At 40.0% G+C, this 25,047-nt stretch overlaps 1 protein-coding gene across 2 annotated transcripts in view; it reads right to left on the bottom strand.

Moving 5' to 3' along the window:
* Positions 1–25,047, bottom strand: part of LOC137340033 (G protein-coupled receptor kinase 5-like) — a 223,412-nt gene that overhangs the window by 16,189 nt on the left and 182,176 nt on the right. For both annotated transcript variants that reach the window (XM_068002238.1, XM_068002239.1), the window contains 5 exons: positions 23,260–23,450; positions 12,566–12,603; positions 9,945–10,034; positions 7,427–7,635; positions 130–267 (listed from right to left, as the gene is read on the bottom strand). In XM_068002238.1, coding sequence (XP_067858339.1) covers positions 130–267; positions 7,427–7,635; positions 9,945–10,034; positions 12,566–12,603; positions 23,260–23,450 — 666 coding nt within the window. The remainder of the gene's footprint in view (positions 1–129; positions 268–7,426; positions 7,636–9,944; positions 10,035–12,565; positions 12,604–23,259; positions 23,451–25,047) is intronic.

The raw sequence follows: 25,047 nt of genomic DNA, 5'->3' as shown, positions 1-25,047 counted from the left end.
TGCAGACAAAATTAATGATAGGAATTTTTTTTAGTAAAGAACACATCACTTCATAATCATTGTGATCACAGCAATAAATAGTTTCAATGTATTTGTAATTACTCCTTCTAACATTGTCTCACTACTCACATCAGGTACAAATGGGGGCTCCATTATGCCTGCTTCCAATCGTTTGAAATTGATATTCCTGAAGAATGGGTTTTTCTTCACATCTGAAGCAGCTCCTCCTGCACAGCCCAATCTTTGCTTGGGGTCTTTGGTTAGCAACTATGGAGAAAACATTCATAGATTTTAAAATAGTCACAGCACCAGATCTTCAGCTACCAATTTTTCAAACAGAAGAAAAGGAAAGATTGACGTACGCAAAGGTGTGCATAGTCACACCAGAATTCACCCAAGAAATGCAAAACACTTCCAGACTTGGCATTAATTTGTGTGAAACATCTCATTCTTGGTTCTTTTTGTCTACGTAACAGTGACTACACATCAAAGGTAATTCATTGGCAACTAAGCACTTTGGGATGTCCTGAGGATATGATAGGTGCTATATATACATACTAGTTCGCTCTTTTTTTTGTCATCTATAGAATTCTAATTATGTAATATTTATAACTGGAACAGTTATTCCTCCTAGTTTTTCCATTAACCTTTGTCTTTACCAGATATGCCAGCTACCTTACAAGGTGTTTTCTTCTATTTTATTGATGGAAGGAGGGGTCATGGACAAGTGGTAAGAAAGGACACATTTTGATTGCCTCACTTTAATTCTAGAGTTTCAACTGAAAGATTTCTGTTGTTCAATTTAAATTGTCCACCAGCTGGCACTGAGAAAACAGAATGAGTACCCTAACATCAACTGGGATTCAAACAGTGTGAGGGGCACAGAGGGTGCAAAATTCTTGATCGGTGCCCAGGAGATCTTTTTTTTAGCCAGTACGTGACAAGCCCAACAAGAGGGGATGCAATTCTAGATTTAGTCCTGGGAAATGAAGATGGGCAAGTGGGTGAAGTGACAGTGGGTGACCATATTGGGGATAGTGACCACAATTCAGTTAGTTTTAGCATTATTATGGAAAAGGATAGAGTTAAATCAGGAGTAAATGTTTTAAATTGGGGGAAGGCAAATTTTATAGAACTAAGAGGTGATTTGGCAGAAGTGGACTGGACACAACTGCTTGAGGAGAAATCAGTGGCAAGCCAGTGGGAGGTACTAAAAAGTGAAATTCTACGGGTACAATGCAGACACGTCCCCTCAAAGAAAAAGGGTGGCACTGCCAAATTTAGAGCCCCTGGTTGTCCAGAAGTATACGGGGCAAGATAAAGCAGAAAAAGAAAGCTCATGACTGTCACAGAAAACTAAACACTGCAGAAAGCCTAGAGAAGTATAGAAAGTACAGGGATGACGTAAAAAAGGAATTAAGGAATTAAGGAAAGCAAAGAGAGGGCATGAAAAAATATTAGCTAGTAAGATTAAAGAAAACTCAAAAGATGTTTTATCAGTTCATTAAGAACAAGAGGATAGCTAAGGAAAAGGTGGGACCTATCAGGGATGATAAGGTAACTTGTGTGTAGAAGCAGAGGATGTGGGTCGGGATTTAAATGAATATTTTGTCTCTGTATTCGCAAAGGAAAGGGATGATCCGGACATTGTAGTTAAAGAGGAGAGGTGTGAAATATTGGATAAGGTAAACATAACGAGAGAGGAAGTACTAGAGGGACTGGAATCCTTGAAAGTTGATCAGTCACCAGGGCCGGATGTATTGTTTCCTAGGCTATTGAAGGAAGCCAGGGAAGAAATAGCGGATGCTCTGAGGATCATTTTCCAATCCTCACTAGGTACAGGGGAGGTACCAGAGGACTGGAAGACTGCAAACATAGTACCATTGTTTAAAAAGAGTATGAGGGAAAGGCCGAACAATTATAGGCCGGTCAGTCTTACCTCGGTGGTGGGCAAACTATTAGAATCAATACTGTGAGATAGGATAAACTGTCACTTGGAAAGGCATGGTTTAATCATGGATAGTCAGCATTGATTTGTTCAGGGAAGGTCATGCCTCACAAATCGGATTGAATTCTTTGAGGAAGTGACAAGGAGGATTGATGAGTGTAGTGCAGTGGATGTTGTCTACATGGATTTTAGTAAGGCATTTAGTAGACAAGATCCCACATGGCAGACTGGTCAGAAAGGTAAAAGCCCATGGGATACAGGGAAATGTGGTGAATTGGATCCAAAATTGGCTCAGTAACAGGAAACAAAGGGTAAAGGTCGATGGATGTCTTTGCAAATGGAAATCCGTTTCCAGTGGTATGCCACAGGGCTCAGTGTTGGGTCCCTTGCTGTTTGTGGCATATATTAATGATTTGGACTTGAATGTTGGGGGCACGATTGGCAAATTTGCAGACGACACAAAAATTGGCCGTGTAGTTGATAGTGAAGAGGATAGCTGTAGACTCCAAGAAGATATCAATGGGTTGGTGGAGTGGGCGGAAAAGTGGCAAATGGAGTTCAACCCGGAGAAGTGTGAGGTAATGCACTTAGGGAGGGAAAACAGTAAAAGGGAATACGCAGTAAATGGGAATATATTGAGAGGGGTAAAGGAACTGAGAGACCTTGGAATGCATGTGCACAGGTCCCTGAAGGTGGCAGTACAGGTAGATAAGGTTGTGAAAAAGGCATACAGAATGCTCTCCGTTATTAGCCAAGGAATAGAATACAAAAGCAGGGATGTAATGATGGAACTGTATAAAACGCTGGTAAGGCCACGGCTGGACTACTGTGCGCAGTTCTGGTCACCACATTACAGGAAGGACGTAATTGCTCTGAAGAGAGTGCAGAGAAGATTTACAAGAATGTTGCCAGGGCTTGAAAATTGCAGCTACGAGAAGAGATTGGATAAGCTGGGGTTGTTTTCCTTGGAGCAGCAGAGGCTGAAGGGAGACTTAATTGAGGTGTACAAAATTATGAGGGGCCCAGATAGGGTAGACAGGAAGTACCTGTTACCCCTAGCGGAGAGTTCAAGAACTAGAGGAAATAGATTTAAACTGATTGGCGGAAGGATTAGAGGGGACAAGAGGAAAAACTTTTTTACCCAGAGAGTGGTGGGTGTATGGAATTCGCTGCCCGAATTGGTGATAGAGGCAGGGACCCTCAACTCTTTTAAGAAGTACTTTGACCTGAACCTAAAGTGCTGTAAGCTGCAGGGCTACGGACCGGGTGCTGGAAGGTGGGATTAGAATGGGCACCTGGTTGTTCTTCGATCTAGCGTGGAGACGATGGGCCGAATGGCCCCCTTCTGGGCTGTTTCTTTTCTATGGTTCTATGGAGTAACTGATGACGCCATGCTTTGATCTCCACTCGTGTAGTAACGTTACTTAGATAAAATGGACGGTCCAGGTGAAATATCGACTACATGTGCAATTGCTTAAAAATCATTCTGTTTATTTAATCATTGTTTCTCACCTTGAAAAAAATCAGTATTCCTGGCTCAGTTCTTGCATGTAAATAAAATCACCTGAGACTGCCAATATCATTGGAATATGATGGAAAATGAGTAGGAAGTTTGGATTTTAAAAAAATGAGAACCATTCCTTTGTGCTGCAGTGGTACCTTTTATCTTATACCCTCGTCCCAAGCCCCCAAATTATTCCAGGCCACATAATGTTGCTAGCTACACCACTGTGCTTTCCCAAAAAGAAGCAAATAATCTTAACAGTAAATTAACAATCCACACTCTGCAGATTTGAAGAATAAAGAAAAGTACTGCAAATGCTGGAAATGGAAATAAAAGCAGAAAATGCTAGAAATATAGAGCAGGTCCTGTAATGAGAAAAGTTCTGCCAAAGTGTCTACTTGTATCATTAACCCATATTTTCTCTTTGCAGATATTAATGGGCCTCCTTTGTATTTCCAGCATTTTCTGCTTTTACAGCACTCTATGTACCTCAGTATGTAAAAATTAAGTAACAGTATACATGACATGGCACAATAAAAGCAAGCAAAGTTTCCTATTTCAAAGCTTTAAGACCTTTTCTGAAAAAGACTTCGGTGAAGTTCATTGCATAAGTTTGCAATGTTTTTCTTTCCAACTGGTTATTTTCTACTTTTGTTATTCATCAATCTTACTACGCAAAATTTTTCTCTCCAATCACTGTCCAGCAAAAATTTTTTTTTGCTAGATACAGTGTCCATGAGAGCTCTCATCCAACACACTATAAAATCCTTATCACAAAAACAAAATGACAAAAAAAAATCATGAGCTTGCCCAACATATATGAAGATATGAGGAGTGAGTTGACTACGATAGATTGGGGAGCTTCATTAAAAGGCATGACGGTGGATATGCAATGGCTAACATTTAGGGAATGAATGCATGAATTGGAACAGTTATACATTCCTTTCTGGCGCAAAAACACAAAAAGAAAAGCGGCCCAACCGTGGCTAACAAAAGAAATTAAGGATAGCATTAGATCCAAAGAGGAGTAATATAAAGTTGCCAGAAAAAGTAGCAAGTCTGAGGATTGGGAGCAGTTCAGAATTCAGCAAAAAAAGACCAAGAGATCGATTAAGGAGGGGAAAAATAGAGTATGAGAGTAAACTTGCAAACATAAAAGCAGACTGTAAAAGCTTCTACACGTATGTAAAGAGAAAAAGATTAGTGAAGACAAATGTAGGTCCCTTACAGTCAGAATGGGAGAATTTATAATGGGGAAGAAGGAAATGACAGAGCAATTAAACAAATACTTTGGTTCTGTCTTCACGGAAGAGGACACAAATAACTTCTCAGAAATGCTAGGGAACCAAGGGTCTAGTGAGAAGGAGGAATTAAAGGAAATTAGTATTAGTAAAAAAAAGTGCTGGAGAAATTAATGGGACTGAAAGCCGAAAAATCCCCAGGGACTGATAATCTGCATCCCAGAGTACTAAAAGAGGTAGCCATGGAAATAGTGGATGCATTGGTTGTCATGTTCCAAAATTCTATAGATTATAGAACAGTTCCTGCAGATTGGAGGGTGGCAAATGTAACCCCACTATTTAAAAAAGGAGGGAGAGAGAGAGAACAGGGAACTATAGATCGGTTAGCCTAACATCAGTAGGAGGGAAAATGCTAGAGTTTATTAAAAAGATGTGATAACAGGACACTTAGAAAATATCAACGGGATTAGACAAAGTCAACATGGATTTACAAAGGGGAAATCATGTTTGACAAACCTACTGGAGTTTTTTGAGGATGTAACTGGTAGAATAGATAAGGGAGAACCAGTGGATATGGTTTATTTGGATTTTCAGAAGGCTTTTGATAAAGTCCCACATAAGAGGTTAGTGTGCAAAATTAAAGCACATGGGATTGGGGATAATATACTGGCATGGATTGAAAATTGGTTAATAGACAGGAAACAGAGAGTAGGACTAAATGGGTCTTTTTCGGGGTGATTAGTGGGGTACCGCAGGGATCGGTGCTTGGGCCCCAGCTATTCACAATATATATCAATGATTTGGATGAGGGAACCAAATGTAATATTTCCAAATTTTCTGTTGACACAAAACTAGGTGGGGATTGTGAGTTGTGAGGAGGATGCAAAGAGGCTTCAAGACGATTTAGACAAGGTGAGTGAGTGGGCAAATACATGGCAGATGCAGTATAAAGTGGATAAATGTGAAGTTATCCACTTCGGAAGGAAAAACAGAAAGGCAGAGCATTATTTAAATGGTGATAGATTGGGGAAACTTGATGTACAAAGGGACCTGGGTGTCCTTGTACATCAGTCACTGAAAGCAAACATGCAGGTGCAGCAAGCGGTTAGGAAGGCAAATAGTATGTTGGCCTTCATTGCAAGAGGATTTGAGTACAGGAGCAAGGATGTCTTACTGCAGTTGTACAGGGCCTTCGTGAGACCACACCTGGAGTATTGTGTGCAGTTTTGGTCTCATTACCTAAGAAAGGATATACTTGCCATAGAGGGAGTGCAGCGAAGGTTCACCAGACTGATTCCTGGAATGGCAGGACTGTCGGATGAGGAGAGATTGGGTCGACTAGGTCTGTATTCACTAGAGTTTAGAAGAATGAGAGGGGATCTCATTGAAACCTATAAAATTCTGTCAGGACTAGACAGACTGGATGCAGGGAGGATATTTCCCCTGGCTGCGGGGTCTGGAACGAGGGGTCACAGTCTCAGGATACGGGGTAGGTCATTTAGGACTGAGATCAGGAGAAATTTCTTCACTCAGAGGGTGGTGAACCTGTGGAATTCTCTATCACAGAAGGTTGTGGAGGCCAAGTCACTGAATATATTTAAGAAGGAGATAGATAGATTTCTAGGCAGAGAAGGCATCAAGAGGTATGGGGAGAGAGCGGGAATATGGTATTGAGGTAGAAGATCAGCCATGATCATACTGAATGGCGGAGTAGGCTCGAAGGGCTGAATGGCCTACTCCTGCTCCTACTTTCTAGGTTTCTATGTCTACCCCTTCCACAAACAGCACAATGCACCCTGGCAGGACTCTGAACATTCTGGGCTCTGGATACACTATCCCTTTAGATGTATATACTCTTCTTTCAGCAAACAGGGCAACATTTGTATTATGGTTATGTGTTGGTATTCCCAGGACTACAGTTCCCAGGAGCTACTGAGACTTTCCTTAGCAGAGGAACTCCCAGGAACTAGGGTGTGGCCAACCCTCACCGCCAATCGTGGACAGCAGTCTGTCTGTCTCCTGACGTTGACTCCAAGGGCATCCCCTAAGACTTGCATGGCCTACACCCTCCCAATCTGTGTTTTCTCATGGTCTGCTCCCCCTGTAGATACCCCACACAACAACGTGCGCAATGCAGGAAGTGCATAAGGGTGAAGAAATGGGCCAAAAGCAAACAGGAGCTAAAACAGAATAATAACAAGGGGGGTAAAAAAGAAAACAAGAATAGAAAGGAGAAAATTGGTAACTAAGTAAAGAGAGGAAAACATTAGTGAAAAACTAGTGAGAACGGGGAAGAGAGGTGAAGGAACAGATAGCATGGAAAAATGACGCACACATAGACAGGAGTTCATCTCCAATAAACAAACTCTTAACTTTATTTTAGCACAACAGCAGCCCAGGAAATCAAGAATTGACCGACAGTCAAGTTGGTGTGCAGGGCAGAAGAGAGTTGGGAGAAGGGGAATGATACATGGAAAAAGAGGGAGAACACCCTGTTGTGAAGGGGACACCCCTGTCTCTGTTGAGGACTGTCAGGATTTAGCAGACCCATATAATTTAATCCTTAGGAATAACCTGTAGCACTATTCACAAAAAATTAATTTCCTAATTATAAGTCATACAAGAGTAATTAATTCAAAGTATAAACACGTGTACAGGATTCCTGAGTGCCCCCAACCAGGTGCTGATTATACAAAAAGGTGGCCATATTAAATATAATTTTCCAGAGCTTACCATCTTGCAGATAGATTTTGCCTCTTCAGAGAATTTGTCTGTGTAAGTTTCTTCTGTTTCCAACACTCGTCTGTCTACCTCTTCCCTTTTGACTTTCTCTTTCCGCCCTCTAAATGGAGACTGTCCAGCAATCATTTCATAGATTAAGCATCCCAGACCCCAATAGTCAGGGCTTAATGTATATCGCTGATTGTTTAGTACTTCTGGAGCTATAAAAAGAAATACCAAGATTAAAGGCAGAATTCAACTTGTCAAATTCAATTTTTTAATATCAGATTGATGGAACTCTTGCATGATCGTGATTTTTCCAGATTAGCAACTAAATGTCCACATTTATTCCCATAATCAAGATCAAACATGCAAATCAAAAACCTCATTGAATATTTATGCCTTATGCTTTTAAATAAGCATTCATACTGTCCTTTAGCTTTAGTTTTTTTATGCTAACCAAGTTCATTTAAACTTTTTGGACCATTATAACAGTACATGAACAATTAATTCAATTTTGGCCCTGTGGCATTGAAGGATGTACATGGCTAACTGTGAATTTGATATTTTTACAGTACTTATTTCAAAGAGTGATAATGAACATTTTAAAATTAAAATTTTCATAATCACAACCTCAAAATGGAACTTGTCAAATAGGACTTCCTCTTAAAATGATATTTCAAACTTAAATTAACCTACAATTCAAGTTTAGTGCTATAAATGCTCATTAGACACATATCAGGATTAGGAATATTTATTTAGATAAATTCAGACTCCAGATTGGATCTGAAGATAAAATATAATAAAACAGACTCACATGCAGATTAAGAGCCTGCAACAGACTGCCAGGTAAATGCAAGCATGCTCCCTTCATCGATTACTATCAGAGTCCTATTACATTCCATACATGACTATCACACAGGGTGCCCTGGCCAATGCTCCCCTGGAGAGTTTTTAAAAACTTTGTTCAGGCTCCAATGCAAACAAGAATTGTAAGTCATTAGATTACCCTGGTTACAATCAAGAGGTTAGGGCCGAGGAAATGAATAGCAGAATAATTTAGAGTAATGTTCTTCAAAGTATGTTGTAAAATGTCAAATTATTTTTTATAGGAGTACTTCAGCCCATAAATTAGGTACAGGCTGCAGAAACATGCAGGTGCAGTTTACTCAGCCATCAACATTCCCGACACTGACAGAGCAACTCTGTTGGGAAAGTGGGTGACTGGATGGACTGCAGCTGCATCTTTCTGCAGACTGACTCTACCTCCCTGGAAAATAATTTTTATTCCAATTATATGAAAATAATTTTTAAAAATACTTTCACTGCAAGATAGTTTGCAGCAGAATTGAAATCTTAGCAATTCTACTGAGCAGTACGATACAGGTTGATGCCTAAGAAGCCACAAGAACATAGACTTTCATGTGGCATCAAGTAGACACTGCAGCATCAAGTAGACACTGCAGCAAGGTTGTAATGCATGTTTTAAAAGGTAGTTGTATTATTACAAAGATTGCATTCAAACAGACGATTTACTGTGACAGCATTATTCTAATTATTTGAGACTATAACTAAAGCAATTCAGATGAAAGAAACCTGAAAATTTTAGGAGACTAACCTAACGATTTGCTTGTTTAGCAGCTTGTATACCTGTATCCTGAAGCTAAATTCAATAAAAGGCACAGCTGTGACAGCTTTGCCTGTATTTGCATCAAGTTGTTTTGCTGTGGGTTACACTTACGGTTCGTTCAGTGCATCAGGAGATGACTTGCCACCCTCAATGAATCAAATTGAGTCAACAATGAGATGCACTACTAACATTCAGCATGATCATGCGCTGAATCAGGCTGGTAGACTATATTAATTCACTAAACACATACTGGATAAACCAACTGTATGGGATACATGTTGTAATATACTCAAACTATTTGTTACATAAGGAAATAGTATTTTACACTAAAAATATTTTTCTTGTAAATTTTATACTCAAACAGAAGAAAGAGAAAGGAAAATTTCACATCAATGCATTGAAGCATGTGACACTATATTCTTTGATGGCTCAAATGTTTACAATTTATCAAGGTTGGGACAGATTCTAGTTGGAAAAAGATAAAAACAAGTCAGCAGGAAAATAACTTTTCAGCAATCTTTGTAAACACATGCCAGTAATTACTAATGAAATATATACACAAACAGAAGTAAACACAGTCATGTGTATATTTAAATTGGCATACCTGGAGGATAAGAAATTCATGAGGGAATAGCTAGTGCTTGCCTCTAGATCAAGTCAGGAAAACATCTGGCTATATCAATTAATTTTGTTTTTATGTCAGTTTCTATTTTCTTAATTTAAAAAAAAAAACAATTCTACTTCTTGAGTACTCTAAAAAAGGAATGTGATTAGTCAGTCTGCATTTTACCATGAAGGAAAATCCCATCACATGTTAAAAGATTTATAAATGGAAAATACACTTAGTTTCCAAGACAAAATAGAAAAATCACAATGCCCAATATTAATTGAAGACCGTACCCATATATCCTACTGTTCCAACCCTGCCTCGAATCGTTTCCCCTTCAGGAATTTTCACAGCTAAACCCAGATCAGATATCCTAATGTGACCTGTAAGAATATAATACAAATTAACATAAATAAGTTGGTTATTTATTTGATGAATACATTCAGTCACTTTACTGCAAACACCCTACAGTAGGACAAAAGGGAAGTAAGCAATATACTTACATTCCCTAAAATAATTTTTTACGTAGAATAACCAACATGCTTGTTACTATGGCAATAACGAACATTGCTTGAAGACTAAGAGCTACTTCAGTTTTCTTAGGGCCCGTTACTACACCATAAAACACAATGGACTATTTACTATTCCTGATTTGACCCTGTCAATTTATTTACAAGAAAATTAACTCTTGGTGCACTGCATGGCTCTATCTGACATGAAAAAAATCATATGAAAGATGAATTTGTAAAAAAAAAATCTATTCAAAGATCAGGAGTAACTTTATGAATGTAACATTCCATTCATGGCATGACCACTTCAATGTTCTAAGCTGTAGGCCTCAAGTAGCTGAAAAACTAGCCCTGGGAGTTGGGTTCCAGTCATTCAAGTTACTTTTGTCAATGTTAGTCCTACCTCCAAAATGGATAGTGGGACAAAGAAAGCTCAAAATATTGAGCTAAATGAAGTATTTTAATAAACATTAGAATAGATAGAAGTGAAGTACAATTAAAATAAAAATAGGAGAGGGAGGGGAAGGGAAGGCAGGGTGGGCAGAAGTATTCAATTATTTAAAATTGTAGTCTTCAATGTTCAATTTTATATTTGAATTGTATTTATTTTAGTTATATACAGTTAATATTACAGTGATAAAGATACTCCTGATATAGAATGATATAGCACAGAAGGAGGCCATTCGGCCCATTGTGTTTGTGCCGGCTCTTTGAAAGAGCTATCCAATTAGTCCCACTCCCTTGCTCTTTCCCCATAGCCCTGAAAATTTTTCCACTTCAAGTATTTATCCAGTTCCCTTTTGAAAGTTATTATTGAATCTGCTTCCACCGCCCTTTCAGGCAGTGCATTCCAGATCATTACAACTCGCTACATAACATTTTTTTTCCTCATGTCATCTCTGGTTCTTTTGCCAACCACCTTAAATCTGTGTCCTCTGGTTACTGAGCCTTCTGCCACTGAAAACAGTTCCTCCTTATTTACTATATCAAAATCCTTCATGATTTTGAACACTTCTACCAAATTGCCCCTTAACCTTCTCTGCTCTAAGGAGAACAACCCCAGATTCTCCAGTCTATCCACGTAACTGAAGTCTTTCATCCCTGGTACCATTCAAGTAAATCTTCCCTGCACCCTCTCTAAGGCCTTGACATCCTTCCTAAAGTGTGGTGTCCAGAATTGGACACAATACTCCAGCTGGGGCCTAACCAGTGTTTTATAAATGTTTAGCACAACTTCCTTGCTTTTGTACTCGATGCCTCTATTTATAAAGCCAAGGATCCTGTATGTCTTTTTAACAGCCATCTCAACGTGTCCTGCCACCTTCAAAGTACGTACAGGTCTCTCTGTGCCTGCACCCCCTTTAAAATTGTACCATTTAATTTATATTGCCTCTCCTCATTCGTTCTACCAAATGAATCACTTCACACTTCTAAGAAGCTTTATTCCCGTAACATTAGCATTTGTTTTAGCAACAGCATGCAAGATGAATAAAGGGCAGCCCAGGAAAACTGGATCTTCTGTGTACCTATCTATAGTCTTAGAGTTTAAGTATTTTCAAAGACGTATACAGTTACTTACATAACAGAAGCTTTACATAATGTAATATGTCGGCAGCTACTGAAACTGTGACGCATTTGATTTCCCAATGCTTAGTTTCCAAAAGAGTGAATTTGGTCTTTTAACACAGATTAATGAGATTGCTTTGGATATCCATCTACTAATGGGAATTAATCAATCAATTATATTTTCACTAGCATAGCTTTTCAAATGTATACTTTAATTTCTTCTAACCATTTACTATTGCACCTCTCCTTTTTATTAGAATTTCCCCCTGCTTGGTTAGGAGTGCAAAACATTATACCGCAAGCATCTCCTGAAGTACTGGAGCATTATACCCTGGACTAGCAAAATTCACTCCAGGGGAGTCTCTCTCAGCTCTTCCCATTGGCACAAATCTATTTAGGTTAGCAAAAATGTTTTATGAACCATGCTAATATGCAGGTTATTGCATTCTGTAGTGGCATCCATTCTGTAAAATCAGAATTTTATATTTCTGCAGCATTCTGTACATAAAATGCATTTGATATGGATGTTATACAAGAATCACTAGTAAACAACTGCTCAAGATGGTGGGATAATTGTACCCCTGGTGCCATAAAGGATATTTATAATTAAAATTTAATAAACTGGTGTATAGGCCAAGTCATTTATAAATTTTTAGATTATTTTATATACACATAAATGCACACACACATTTTTAATACAACACAACTGATAACAATTGAGGGAAGGGGAAATAACAAATTCTGCTGCCAGAGAGTTAACAAAGTTGACTCTGAATCCAAAGTGGGTCATACACTGAACTATGCTACAATTATAGCATTTACAGAACTGGGATACTTACCATAATCATCTAACAAGATGTTTTCAGGTTTCAAATCTCTGATAAAATGAGAAATATAAAAGGTTACACATCTGTGATCATTTTATACAAGATTATTGCATTACACTTTAGCAAAAGAAACTGAACATATATTTTCTTTTTCTATTGAGTCCTAATTTTTATCTGGTTCTATCCCATTAAGGCTGCTTTTCATTACTCCTTCAGTCACAGCAGTGGGTCAATGTTTGGTGCATGTTTTCATAGCTGACAATGTTTTACCTCCAGACAAAAAAAAATCAGACTCGGAGTCAGGCCTGAAATGCTAATTTAGATAACACCATAATTTGACCCAATTCAAGCCTTCAGGTTTAGCTTAGTCCATCCTTTTAGAAAGCATGCAGTATTCATGCAAAGGAGGACAAGCTTTGCTCTGCATCAGTGCTCTCACTCTCATACTCCCTTGATAAGTTTTCCAGTCACAATGGCAAGTGAGTGAGTGCCCATTTGTGCTAGCACTGACGTAACAAAGCACTTAAAACTCACGTATAAAACTGCCTCTATTTCCTGATTGCACACGGTCCTATCTGTGGGAGTCGGGAAGAATTATATAAATAAATAATCACTATTTCATAGTCATTCAATTTTGGCGTGATGGAATTCTACTGAAGAACAAACCACTCAGAATTTATTGCTTTTTAAAGTGCAAGTCCCTATGAATAATTCTGATCTCCTCCTAGTTGGTTTTGTCATATAGCAGTTCTGGTATTCTTAAATAACTCTCATAAAATGAGTCTACTTTAGAGTTAGCTTCACATGGAGTAAAAATAAAAATCAGATAGCACTTGTGAAGCTTGTGGTACATTATTTAGTAGAACCAAACAAAGATATCAATGCTGTCAAAGAACTGGTGTCTCACAGGTAAACATCAAATTCTAATGCTTTGGATGGGATTTTTAATTGTTTAGTTAAAATGCACCAGTCCATGAGACGAACGAGAAAACAATTAATTATCTTTGATAATTTGAATGTGTTCTCTATGTGATTTGAGATTATTTTTTTAAAAATTCGTTCATGGGATGTGGGCGTCGCTGGGGAGGCCTGCACTTATTGCCCATCCCTAATTGCCCTTGAGAAGGTGGTGGTGAGCCGCCTTCTTGAACCGCTGCGGTCCCTGTGGTGAAGGTTCTCCCACAGTGCTGTTAGGGAAGGAGTTCCATGATTTTGACCCAGCGATGATGAAGGAACGGCGATATATTTCCAAATCGGGATGGTGTGTGACTTGGAGGGGAATGTGCAGGTGGTGTTGTTTCCATTTGCCTGTTGCCCTTGTCCTTCTAAGTAGTAGAGATCGCGGGTTTGGGAGGTGCTGTCGAAGAAGCCTTGGCGAGTTGCTGCAGTGTATCCTGTAGATGGTACACACTGCAGCCATAGTGCGCCGGTGGTGAAGGGAGTGAATGTTTAGGGTGGTGGATGGGGTGCCAATCAAGCGGGCTGCTTTGTCCTGGACGGTGTCGAGCTTCTTGAGTGTTGTTGGAGCTGCACTCATCCAGGCAAGTGGAGAATATTCCATCACACTCCTGTAGATGGTGGAAAGGCTTTCGGGAGTCAGGAGGTGAGTCACTCGCTGCAGATTACCCAGCCTCTGACCTGCTCTTGTAGCCACAGTATTTATGTGGCTGGTCCAGTTAAGTTTCTGGTCAATGGTGACCCCCAGGATGTTGATGGTGGGATTCGGCGATGGAACTGCCGTTGAATGTCAAGGAGAGGTGGTTAGATTCTCTCCTGTTGGACATGGTCATTGCCTAGCACTTGTGTGGAGCGAATGTTACTTGCCACTTATCAGCCCAGGCTTGGATGTTGTCCAGGTCTTGCTGCATGTGGGCATGGACTGCTTCATTATCTGAGGGGTTGCGAATGGAACTGAACACTTTGCAGTCATCAGCGAACATCCCCATTTCTGACCAAATGATGGAGGGAAGGTCACTGATGAAGCAGCTGAAAATGGTTGGGCCTAGGACACTACCCTGAGGAACTCCTGCAGCAATGTCCTGGGCCTGAGATGATTGGCCTCCAACAACCACTACCATCTTCCTTTGTGCCAGGTATGACTCCAGCCACTGGAGAGTTTTCCCCCTGATTCCCACTGACTTCAATTTTACTAGGGCTCCTTGGTGCCACACTCGGTCAAATGCTGCCTTGATGTCAAGGGCAGTCACTCTCACCTCACCTCTGGAATTCAGCTCTTTTGTCCATGTTTGGACCAAGGCTGCAATGAGGTCTGGAGCCAAGTGGTCCTGGCCGAACCCAAACTGAGCAACAGTGAACAGGTTATTGGTGAGTAAGTGCCGCTTGATAGTACTGTTGACGACACCTTCCATCACTTTGCTGATGATCGAGAGTAGACTGATGGACGGTAATCGGCCAGATTGGATTTGTCCTGCTTTTGTGGACAGGACATACCTGGGCAATTTTCCACATTGTCGGGTAGATGCCAGTGTTGTAGCTGTACTGGAACAGTTTGGCTAGGGGCACAGCTAGTTCTGGAGCACAAGTCCTCAGCACTACAGCTGGGATGTTGTCGGGGCCCATAGCCTTTGCTGTATCCAATGCACTCAGCCATTTCTTGATATCATGTGGAGTGGAGTGAATCGAATTGGCTGAAGCCTGGCTTCTGTGATGGTGGGGATATCGGGAGGAGGCCAAGATGGATCATCCACTCGGCCCTTCCGGCTGAAGATGGTTGCAGACACTTCAGCCTTATCTTTTGCACTCATGTGCTGTACTCAGCCATCATTGAGGATGGGGATGTTTACAGAGCCCCCTCCTCCCGTTAGTTGTTTAATTGTCCACCACCATTCACAACTGGATGTGGCAGGACTGCAGAGCTTTGATCTGATCCATTGGTTGTGGAATTGCTTAGCTCTGTTTATAGCATGTTGCTTCCACTGTTTCGCATGCATGTAGTCCTGAGTTGTAGCTTCACCAGTTTGGCACCTCATTTTTAGGTATGCCTGTTGCTGCTCCTGGCATGATGTTGTTTTATATATGGAGATATATAAAACAACATTAAAGCACATTTTAATTTTTGGCTGTTTAAGTATAAACCCAATTTTGCAGGCAGATCTTGAGACCAGCACTGAATCTGAAGCCATCCAATTAGAGACTTTGGGCCAAATTTTCCTGGATTAATGATATGTTAATGACATATGCTGTTATTAATGTGCAAATTGGTCAGCAAATTCTGGGGATGAAGAGATACGCCGTGAGTTGCGAATCTCCAGAACTTGCTGGTCGATTTACACCGCTCCTCCGTTTGTCTCGCACAAACGGCATCTCGCCCAGGCCGCAGAAAGTTAGGGCTCATAATAGCTCAAGTACCTTTTTAACGACATGATAATTGTTAATGCAACGTCAATCAACCTCTCTAGCCCAGAAAGGGAATAATTTAAACTGTTGAGTCTCATTCCTGCATTGTTGACAGAGATTTTAAAAATATCAAATTTTAATTTTTTTTCTTACTTTTCTTTTGCTTCTTTTTTCTTTCTCTCTTAATCCAATCTTTCCTTCCCTCTCTTTATTTCTCTTTCTATACCTGATTTGACTCTAATTCACCCTCCTTCTCCATCGTTCCTCTGTTTCTTTCTCAATCCTTAAATCTCATGGGTTAAGGAGAGGGACTGTTGGACCCATTGTTCACTAAGGTCCCAGATACCCCTTTGCCCTTGCCGCGCAGTTATCAGCTCGGACTTCCAGCAAGTTATGGCGCGGAAATTTTGAGCTGAAGGGTGCAGGAAAAAGTTTAACGGCACAGGCGAGATGCCGAGCTCCGGCAAAATTTGGCCCACTGTATCAGATGTTTACAAAACCTGATATTTGGACTTGTTACGAATAATATTACATTTGCCTATTCTTTTTAAAAGAAACATTTCCACAAATGCACTGGACAGTTGGCTTTATGTACATCTTTGCATGCACACAATGACATGCTCTTTGCACTTTCTTGTTTGGCGGCAATAGTTGGTACTGACTGCAAGGGAGAAGACATCAAGAGCTGTGTCGTACCTTTGTTTTATGTTAGCTCTGTCCATCCTTGGTATTTATTTCATAGAATGATACGGCACAGAAGGAGGCCATTCAGCCCATCATGTCTGTGCCGGCTCTTTGAAAGAGCTATCCAATTAGAACCACTCCCCTGCTCTTTCCCCATAGCCATGTAATTTTTTTTCACTTCAAGTATTTATCCAATACCCTTTTAAAAGTTATTATTGATTCTGCTTTCAGGCAGTGCATTCCAGATCACAACAACTCACTGCGTAAATTTTTTTTCCCCTCGTCACCTCTGGTTCTTTTGTCAGTTACCTTAAATCTGTGTCCTCTGACTCCCGACCCTTCTGCCACTGGAAACAGTCTCTACTTATTTACTATATCAAAACCCTTCATGATTTTGAACACCTCTATCAAATCTCCCCTTATTCTTCACTGCTCTAAAGGAGAACTCCAGATTCTCTAGTCTCTCCATGTAGCTGCAGTCTTTAGTCCCTGGTACCATTCTAGTAAATCTCCTCTGCACCCTTTCTAAAGCCTTGACATCCTTCCTGAAGTGCGATGCCCAGAATGGGCCACAGTACTCCAGCTGGGCCTAACCAGTGTTTTAATGAAGGTTTAGCATAACTTCCTTGAATTTTTATTCTATGCTTCTATTTATAAAGCCAAAGATCCCGTATGTCTTTTACATAAGAACATAAGAAATAGGAGCAGGAGTAGGCCAATCGGCCCCTCGAGCCTGCTCCGCCATTTAATAAGATCATGGCTGATCTGGTCCTAACCTCAAATCTAAAATCATGTCCAATTTCCTGCCCGCTCCCCGTAACCCCTAATTCCCTTTACTTCTAGGAAACTGTCTATTTCTGTTTTAAATTTATTTAATGATGTAGCTTCCACAGCTCTGAGTGAAGAAGTTTCTCCTCATCTCAGTTTTGAAAAAGCAGCCCCTTATTCTAAGATTATGCCCCCTCGTTCTAGTTTCACCCATCCTTGGGAACATCCTTACCGCATCCACCCGATCAAGCCCCTTCACAATCTTATATGTTTCAATAAGATCGCCTCTCATTCTTCTGAACTCCAATGAGTAGAGTCCCAATCTACTCAACCTCTCCTCATATGTCCGCCCCCTCATCCCCGGGATTAACCAAGTGAACCTTCTTTGTACTGCATCGAGAGCAAGTATGTATTTTCTTAAGTATGGAGACCAAAACTGTATGCAGTATTCCAGGTGCGGTCTCACCAATACCTTATATAACTGCAGCAATACCTCCCTGTTTTTATATTCTATCCCCCTAGCAATAAAAGCCAACATTCCGTTGGCCTTCTTGATCACCTGCTGCACCTGCATACTAACCTTTTGATTTTCTTGCACTAGGACCCCCAGATCCCTTTGTACTGCAGTACTTTCCAGTTTCTCGCCATTGAGATAATAACTTGCTCTCCGATTTTTCCTGCCAAAGTGCATAACCTCACATTTTCCAACATTGTATTGCATCTGGCAAATCTCCGCCCACTCACCCAGCCTGTCTATATCCCCTTGTAGGTTTTTTATGTCCTCCTCACTCTCTACTTTCCCTCCCATCTTTGTATCATCTGCAAACTTTGATATATTACACTTGGTCCCCTCCTCCAAATCGTTAATATAGATTGTAAAGAGTTGGGGACCCAGCACCGACCCCTGCGGAACACCACTGGCTACTGGTTGCCAGTCCGAGAATGTACCATTTATCCCAACTCTCTGCTTCCTGTTAGATAACCAATCCTCCACCCATGCCAGAATATTACCCCCAATCCAGTGATTCTTTATCTTGAGCAATAATCTTTTATGTGGCACCTTGTCGAATGCCTTCTCAACTTGTCATGTCACCTTCAAAGACTTGTGTATGTACATCCCCAAGTCTCTCTGTTCCTGCATTCCCTTTCAAACTATACCATTTAGTTTATATTACCTCTCCTCATTCTTCCTACCAAAATGAATCACTTCACATATCTCTGCACTAAATTTCAACTGCCATGTGTCTGCCCATTTCACCAGTCTGTCTGCGTCTTCCTGAAGTCTGTTACTATCCTCCTCACATTTCTGAGTTTCATGTCACCTGCAAACTTTGAAATTACAGCCTGTATACCCAAGTCCAGGTAATTAATATACATCAAAAAGAGCAGTGGTCTCAACACCGACCCCTGGGGGACACCAGTGCACACTTCCCTCTAGTCTGAAAAAGTGTTCACCACTACTCTCTGCTTTCTGTCCCTTCACCAAATTCACATTCCAAGCAGCCACTGCCCATTTAATCCCATGGGCATCAATTTTGCCAGCAAGTCTATTATGTGGTACTTTATCAAACGCATTTTGAAAGTCCATATACACATCAACCACACAACCCATATCAACCCTCTCCATTACTTCACTGGGTTTATCCCTCTCCCCCCTTTTGAACAGGGGTGCAACATATGCAATTCTCTGGCACCACTCCCATATTTAAGGAGGATTGGAAGATTGTGGCCAGAGCCCCTGCAATTTCCACCCGTACTTCCCTCAGCAACCTAGGATGCAATCCATCCGAACTAGGTGACTTTTATACTTTGAATTCTGCCAGCCTTTTAAGCACATTCCTCTTTATCTACTTTTATCCTATCCAATTTATCTACTACCTCCTCCTTCACTGTTATATTGGCAACATCCTCTTCTTTAGTGAAGACAGATGCAAAGTACTCATCTGGTACCACAGCCATGTCCTCTGCCTCCACAAGATGATCTCCTTTTTGGTTTTGACTATGTGTCAGCATTCTGTTATGATCTAAGGGCAAAGCTTATGTCTGATCACCCGGTGGTATGCTCCATTTCCTTCATAATTCAGTGAAAGCTCTCCATTTTCATGCACTTCTTTCCATAAGACTCATCCCTAGGAGATTCATTAGCTCTAGAACAAGCCACAATAAATGTATATTTGTTTGGTATATTATTCTTTAATGGCTGGTTGTTTTAAGTCCTCAACTGATTTAATTTCAGGAAAAAATGTCAAGGAGCACTAGAGAGTGCACGATCACTGGTGAAAAGGCACAATAGGTCAAAGTTTCATGTTACATGACCCTGAATGAATGTGCATGGAAAGTTTCTATTGGAGATTTTCCATATGTTCTTAACGCATACCATTCTGATAAAGGAGTGCATTCATGTATGACTGTTGGGAATAACTTCAAAGTTCTGTGTCCCAGGTGACAGTGTTAATGTAGTCAGCATTTCAGCGATCGGTTTAAAATACTGATGAAATAAATATTTCCATACTTGGCAAAGTATTGTTTTCACAAAAGGCTTTTGTTATAAACTTGCCCTCCAAAATAAAAACAGACCAGTGAGGCATAGCGAACCCAAAGAAAGTAACAGAGACTGTACATCACATTTACTATAGATTACATCACGTGAATGAACAGACTTTATTCTTAAGTACAACTTGTCAAGAGGTTGCTTGAATGTTGCGGGTGAGTTTTGATGAAGGAAAGCTCTGTATGAATGGATCTGTGATACCTTGTGATATAAGCCAACAAAAGACATACAGCGACTTAATCAATTGGATTTTTTTTAAAATACAGAAAGTATCCATCATTTATTATGATGGCAGATCAAAAATTCTACCATCTCTCTGATCACAGTAGAAAGATGTGACTTTTAGTGCTGTCTTTTTTAAAAGAAAAACTCATGGTGTAGAAGTGATGTTGCACTGGTTTATTTTTCTATGCACTGTTGCTCGAGTTTTTGAAGTTATTTTTCTCCACTCTTCGATTCCATCATGGCATACATCATTCTCCACTCAGGAAGGTGGCCTTATGACCCACTCCCAGTTTTTTTGTCAATGCCATTCTGTCACTAGCCAATAGGGCAAGTGTAAGAGTAGATGAGAAGTTACCCTTATATTGCTTTTCTCCTTCCCTTTGAAAATACACTGTGACTCTTCTCAATACCCCCTTGACAGTTCCGTTCATTCACTATGTAGAGAATCACAGGCACAAAACTCCATAGTACAGAGTACATTCACGTACTATGCCACTGGGTTGCCTCCCGTTGTTTGGTTAGGTGATGTGCAACTTTTCAAATTGTGTGAACATTACTTGGTAACTCCCTTAAAGAGTCAGCTGTTGTGTTTGGAGTTACCTATATTTCAGATTAAAAATTGTAACTCACCCATCAGTACGTGATAATACAGGACACCACATTATATTCCATTAATTAAACTTAAGGATTTCTGGCTCTGACAGTACAAACTGTACTCTTGTATTCATCAATGTATATACATCATTGCCCTATACTAGCAAATTACAAAGGGCAAAGGTGTCACTGTCATGCCAATAGGAATGAAACAATTGAAAGAATAATTCTAGCAATGTTTAGTACTTTTTTTGAACTTTTCTTGTCAGTTACTTTCATTTGATTTTCTGAATGCTAAGCTGATTGCTACCAAGAGATCAGTGACATCCTTGGAGAAAGTGACCAGTAAATGATGAGTACTATCCATATAAGGAAGCTAAGCTTTACTATTTACTTACCAAGGTCAGATAATTGCTAACTATGGTTTTTTGCAACAAAAACCAGGAGGCAAATTAGAATCATAGAAGTTTACAACATGGAAACAGGCCCTTCGGCCCAACATGTCCATGTTGCCCAGTTTATACCACTAAGCTAGTCCCAATTGATAGAATCATAGAAGTTTACAACAAATTGCAAAGGCATTGCAACAGATGATATTTTTTTATGAAAATCAGCGAATCTCACTGAAAATATGATAAACTTACAGTAACAGAGCTGGCAAGTCTAAGTATGCATTTACACTCCAACTTTAGCATTGCTAGAAGGTGGTTCCTGCTTTGCAGTGAAACAGAAGCGACGGTATAATTCTAGATGGGAGCAGTGAGACCCCTGGAGGAGGCACTCTCACACTGCTGGGTTGGACACTCGTAAGTATAACACCAGTCTGATGTCAAACAAGCTTGGAGAGTCTTCTGGGGGTCCCCCAATTAAATGTTCTGAGAGGGCAAGCTCTCCCACCTGAGCTCTCAATACATTTAAATTCAACAGCTGAGAACAGAGCTCTATGCATGCAAAAAACAAGCATGAGTGAGTTTTCTCCTGGCTGCAAGAATTCAAATTGGAGCCAGGCAGTATAAAGGTACTGCCAGGCTGGAACATATACTGTAGTTACTCCTCTCAGAATTTTACTAAATACAACCATTAAAAATAAATTGCCTTTTAGACTTATTATTTACGTTTTGAAAATGTTTTAGTATCATACATATCTTCTACATGTTCTGTTAGTGTTGATATGCATAATGCATAGCATTAATTGACAAGTGACACGGTTATGGATGAGTTTCAGGATACCTTCACAGCTTCAGCTAGCACTGTATTTTTTTTTGGGGGGGGGCGCGGGCGAGGGGGAGGGTTTGAAAAGACAATATTGCATGGTTGTTTAACCATGCAGTTCTCATTTGGTTGGATGGATTGTCATGTGCCTTTACACTTTATTGTTTATTCTTGTGTGACCAGTGTATTGGATCTGGTTGTTTGTTGTTACAGGCCAGGAATGGAGACCACATCTTGAAAAAAAAATTCTCCTCTATGAGTACATGGTCCTTTCAGACAGACATTTGCAATGTGCCTTAGCCCAGATTAATTGGGGTTGTAAGAGATGCACAGCCAGGCTATAGTGAAGAGAAAACAACGTTTTGAGGTTTTTAAAGGATTACAATGGGGAAATTTTAAGTGGCAGTATACACCCCTCCAAACCTGCAGACTAGAGGTCCGGATAGATTAAAGTTGATATTCTGTGCACTGTAAGGCAAGTGTGAGATGATGAAAGGTTGACACTTTTCTTGTTACATCTTTATCCAGGTGCAATCTAGTAAGACACTGTCCAATACCTGTGATGTATGTGTTTGTGTCAACCACTTGTGGCAGCAGGTCAGGAAGGCAAGTTTGCTTCTATCTTAGGGTAACTGTACTCTTAACAGTGTAATTCCAGTTTTTTATTTAAAAGCTGTTTCAATTAAATCTGGTGATCTGTTTATTCAGCCAGATAGTTTAAATGATCCTGGTAGGGTCAATGAACGATGTTACTTTTGAGGACACTGATTCTCTTGAGTAGTGCCTGTGAACGGAGAACTGCATTCTAAACAAAGCTCAGCAAAAGCAAGGAATTAAATGGTCTATTCATTTGCTGCCTCTGGTGAGATTCTCCAATGAATGCTGGAAATGCACAGCAGCTCTGTCAGCATCTTGAAAAGAGAAAAGGCAGGTCAATGTTTCAGATATAGACCCTCCATAAAAGGTTAACATTTGAGGTGGACAAACATTAACATGACTTCTCTTTTCAGATGCTGAAGGACCTGCTGCATATTTCCAGCAATTTATGGTTTTGGCATATGTTGGACTCCAATAGTTGGTGGGTAATGGAATGTTAATTTGATTAATCGTTTTCGTTTTCCAGCATTCGTAGTTTTTTTCCTTTCCTTTGGCTTGTATAAATATCAAATTCCAACAGACCAGAACATTTTTTTAAAAAAAGAAACAAAATTATTTTCTTGAACAGGACAGATAACATCTCATTGCAGCTTAGAAAAAGCAAGTGGTTCCAAGCTATTGATGCTCTGTAATTTAGAACTTGTAAATCTCCTCTCACCTGTAAACAATGTTTTCCTTATGGAGATCTCCCAGGCCACAACAGATCTCAGCTGCGTAAAATACTGCCCGGTCTTCTTCAAACCCTGGATTTCCCATGTTATAGATGTGGAACTTCAAGTCACCCCCATTCATTAAGGTCAGAACTAAACACAGTGCATCCTTTGTTTCATAGGCATAAGCTAAATTAACCTACAAGCACAGCAAAGAGAAAAACAGTTAAATAAACAATACCCATATGAGTAGTAGTTACAATGCAACACCTGATTGAGGGAATACAGGTGGCATCATAAACAGACCAGTAAAGCTTGAGCAGTTTATGGACATAATCTAAATTCCAAAATATTATTACAGCCTATGACTATTCATAAAAATATGGACAGTTTTAAGTCATTAAGGGACAACATTCCTCCTAGTCTTAGCAAAAAGTTAGGATTAATATAAAACACCATTTTTTTTTAAGTAAAACTATTCACATGAGAATTTCATTTCCCATGTTTGATAGTCTTATGTTTTCTTGCCTGCTGAAAGTGTTTTTTGTGCTGTGGATGTGTCTTGTGCCAGGCATTGAATATTGTTTTAATTGTTCTCGTATTTTTATTCATAAATATAAAAAGAGTAAATCCTCTCCGCAGTAAAAGTGAAAGTTCATGAGCCATCCCTTACGAACTAGCAGATTATATGCAGTACCAAAATCTAAATTTTACTTTGTTATTTTCCATTTTAGTATTCCAACAGTGATGCTGCGCACTTCAGTGTCTGTGACCATTCTCCAATGTCCACACTCAATTTGGGAGCAATGACACAAGGCAACAGGACTGCCAAGCTCCTAAATAAACTATATTGGGAAACAAAATTTAAAAATGGCCTGAAAGTACATGTTACATTAAACAAACAAATCTAGACTAACCTGTTAAATTTATTAAACTTTTATTTTCCTCTTTTATCATTAATTTTCTCCCCCGCTCTGCTAAAAGCATCGATTCCCTGTGGGTGTATGGTCCCACAGACATCATTACCTCATCCAAATGCCCATCTAGGTGTGAGCCTTGCTGGTGAACATAAGAAATAGGAGCAGGAGTAGGCCATAAGGCCCCTTGAGCCTGCTCTGCCATTCAATAAGATCATGGCTGATCTTCAACCTCGACTCCACTTTCCCGCCCAATCCCCAAGTCCTTTGATTCCTCTAGAGTCCAAAAATCTATCTATCTCAGCCTTGAACATATTCAATGACTCAACATCCACAGCCCTCTGGGGTAGAGAATTCCAAAAATTCACAACCCTCTGAGTGAAGAAATTCCTCATCTCAGTTTTAAATGGCCGACTTGCAAACTTCAGCCATAGTGCTGCTGAGTTTGATCCAGCTTTCATTTGTTGTCCACATACACTACTTCCAGTAAAGGTTGTTGTGAGGTAATCAGGAGTGGGACCCTTAGTCAATTGTCCCTCTGTAACTCTCAGGTGCTGAAGACAATCTTAGCCACCCCACTGCTACCCTGGGTGAATGTTAACTCAGCACAGGTGAGGGATTGAACTGATGACAGGTTCTCAGCTCTGCTACTAGTCATGCATTAGCCAGCATCTACTTAAAGTGAGAAATTACAGAAGTAGCTCTTAGGTAGTGCAGTGTCTGCAAAATTGAAACCTCTCAAGTGTTGTTATGCAGATTTTATACATAGAGATTAAATATTTGATCTGACAGCAACCAGATAATCTGGAAAAACTTGCTCAAAATATTCTCCCTGAAAATGTATGGGCCAAAAATATTGTGGAAAGCTCCCACTCCACT

This window comes from Heptranchias perlo, chromosome 21 (genome assembly GCF_035084215.1).
Source record: "Heptranchias perlo isolate sHepPer1 chromosome 21, sHepPer1.hap1, whole genome shotgun sequence".
Taxonomy (NCBI): Eukaryota; Metazoa; Chordata; class Chondrichthyes; order Hexanchiformes; family Hexanchidae; genus Heptranchias; species Heptranchias perlo.
This window is presented reverse-complemented; position numbering and strand designations above follow the sequence as displayed.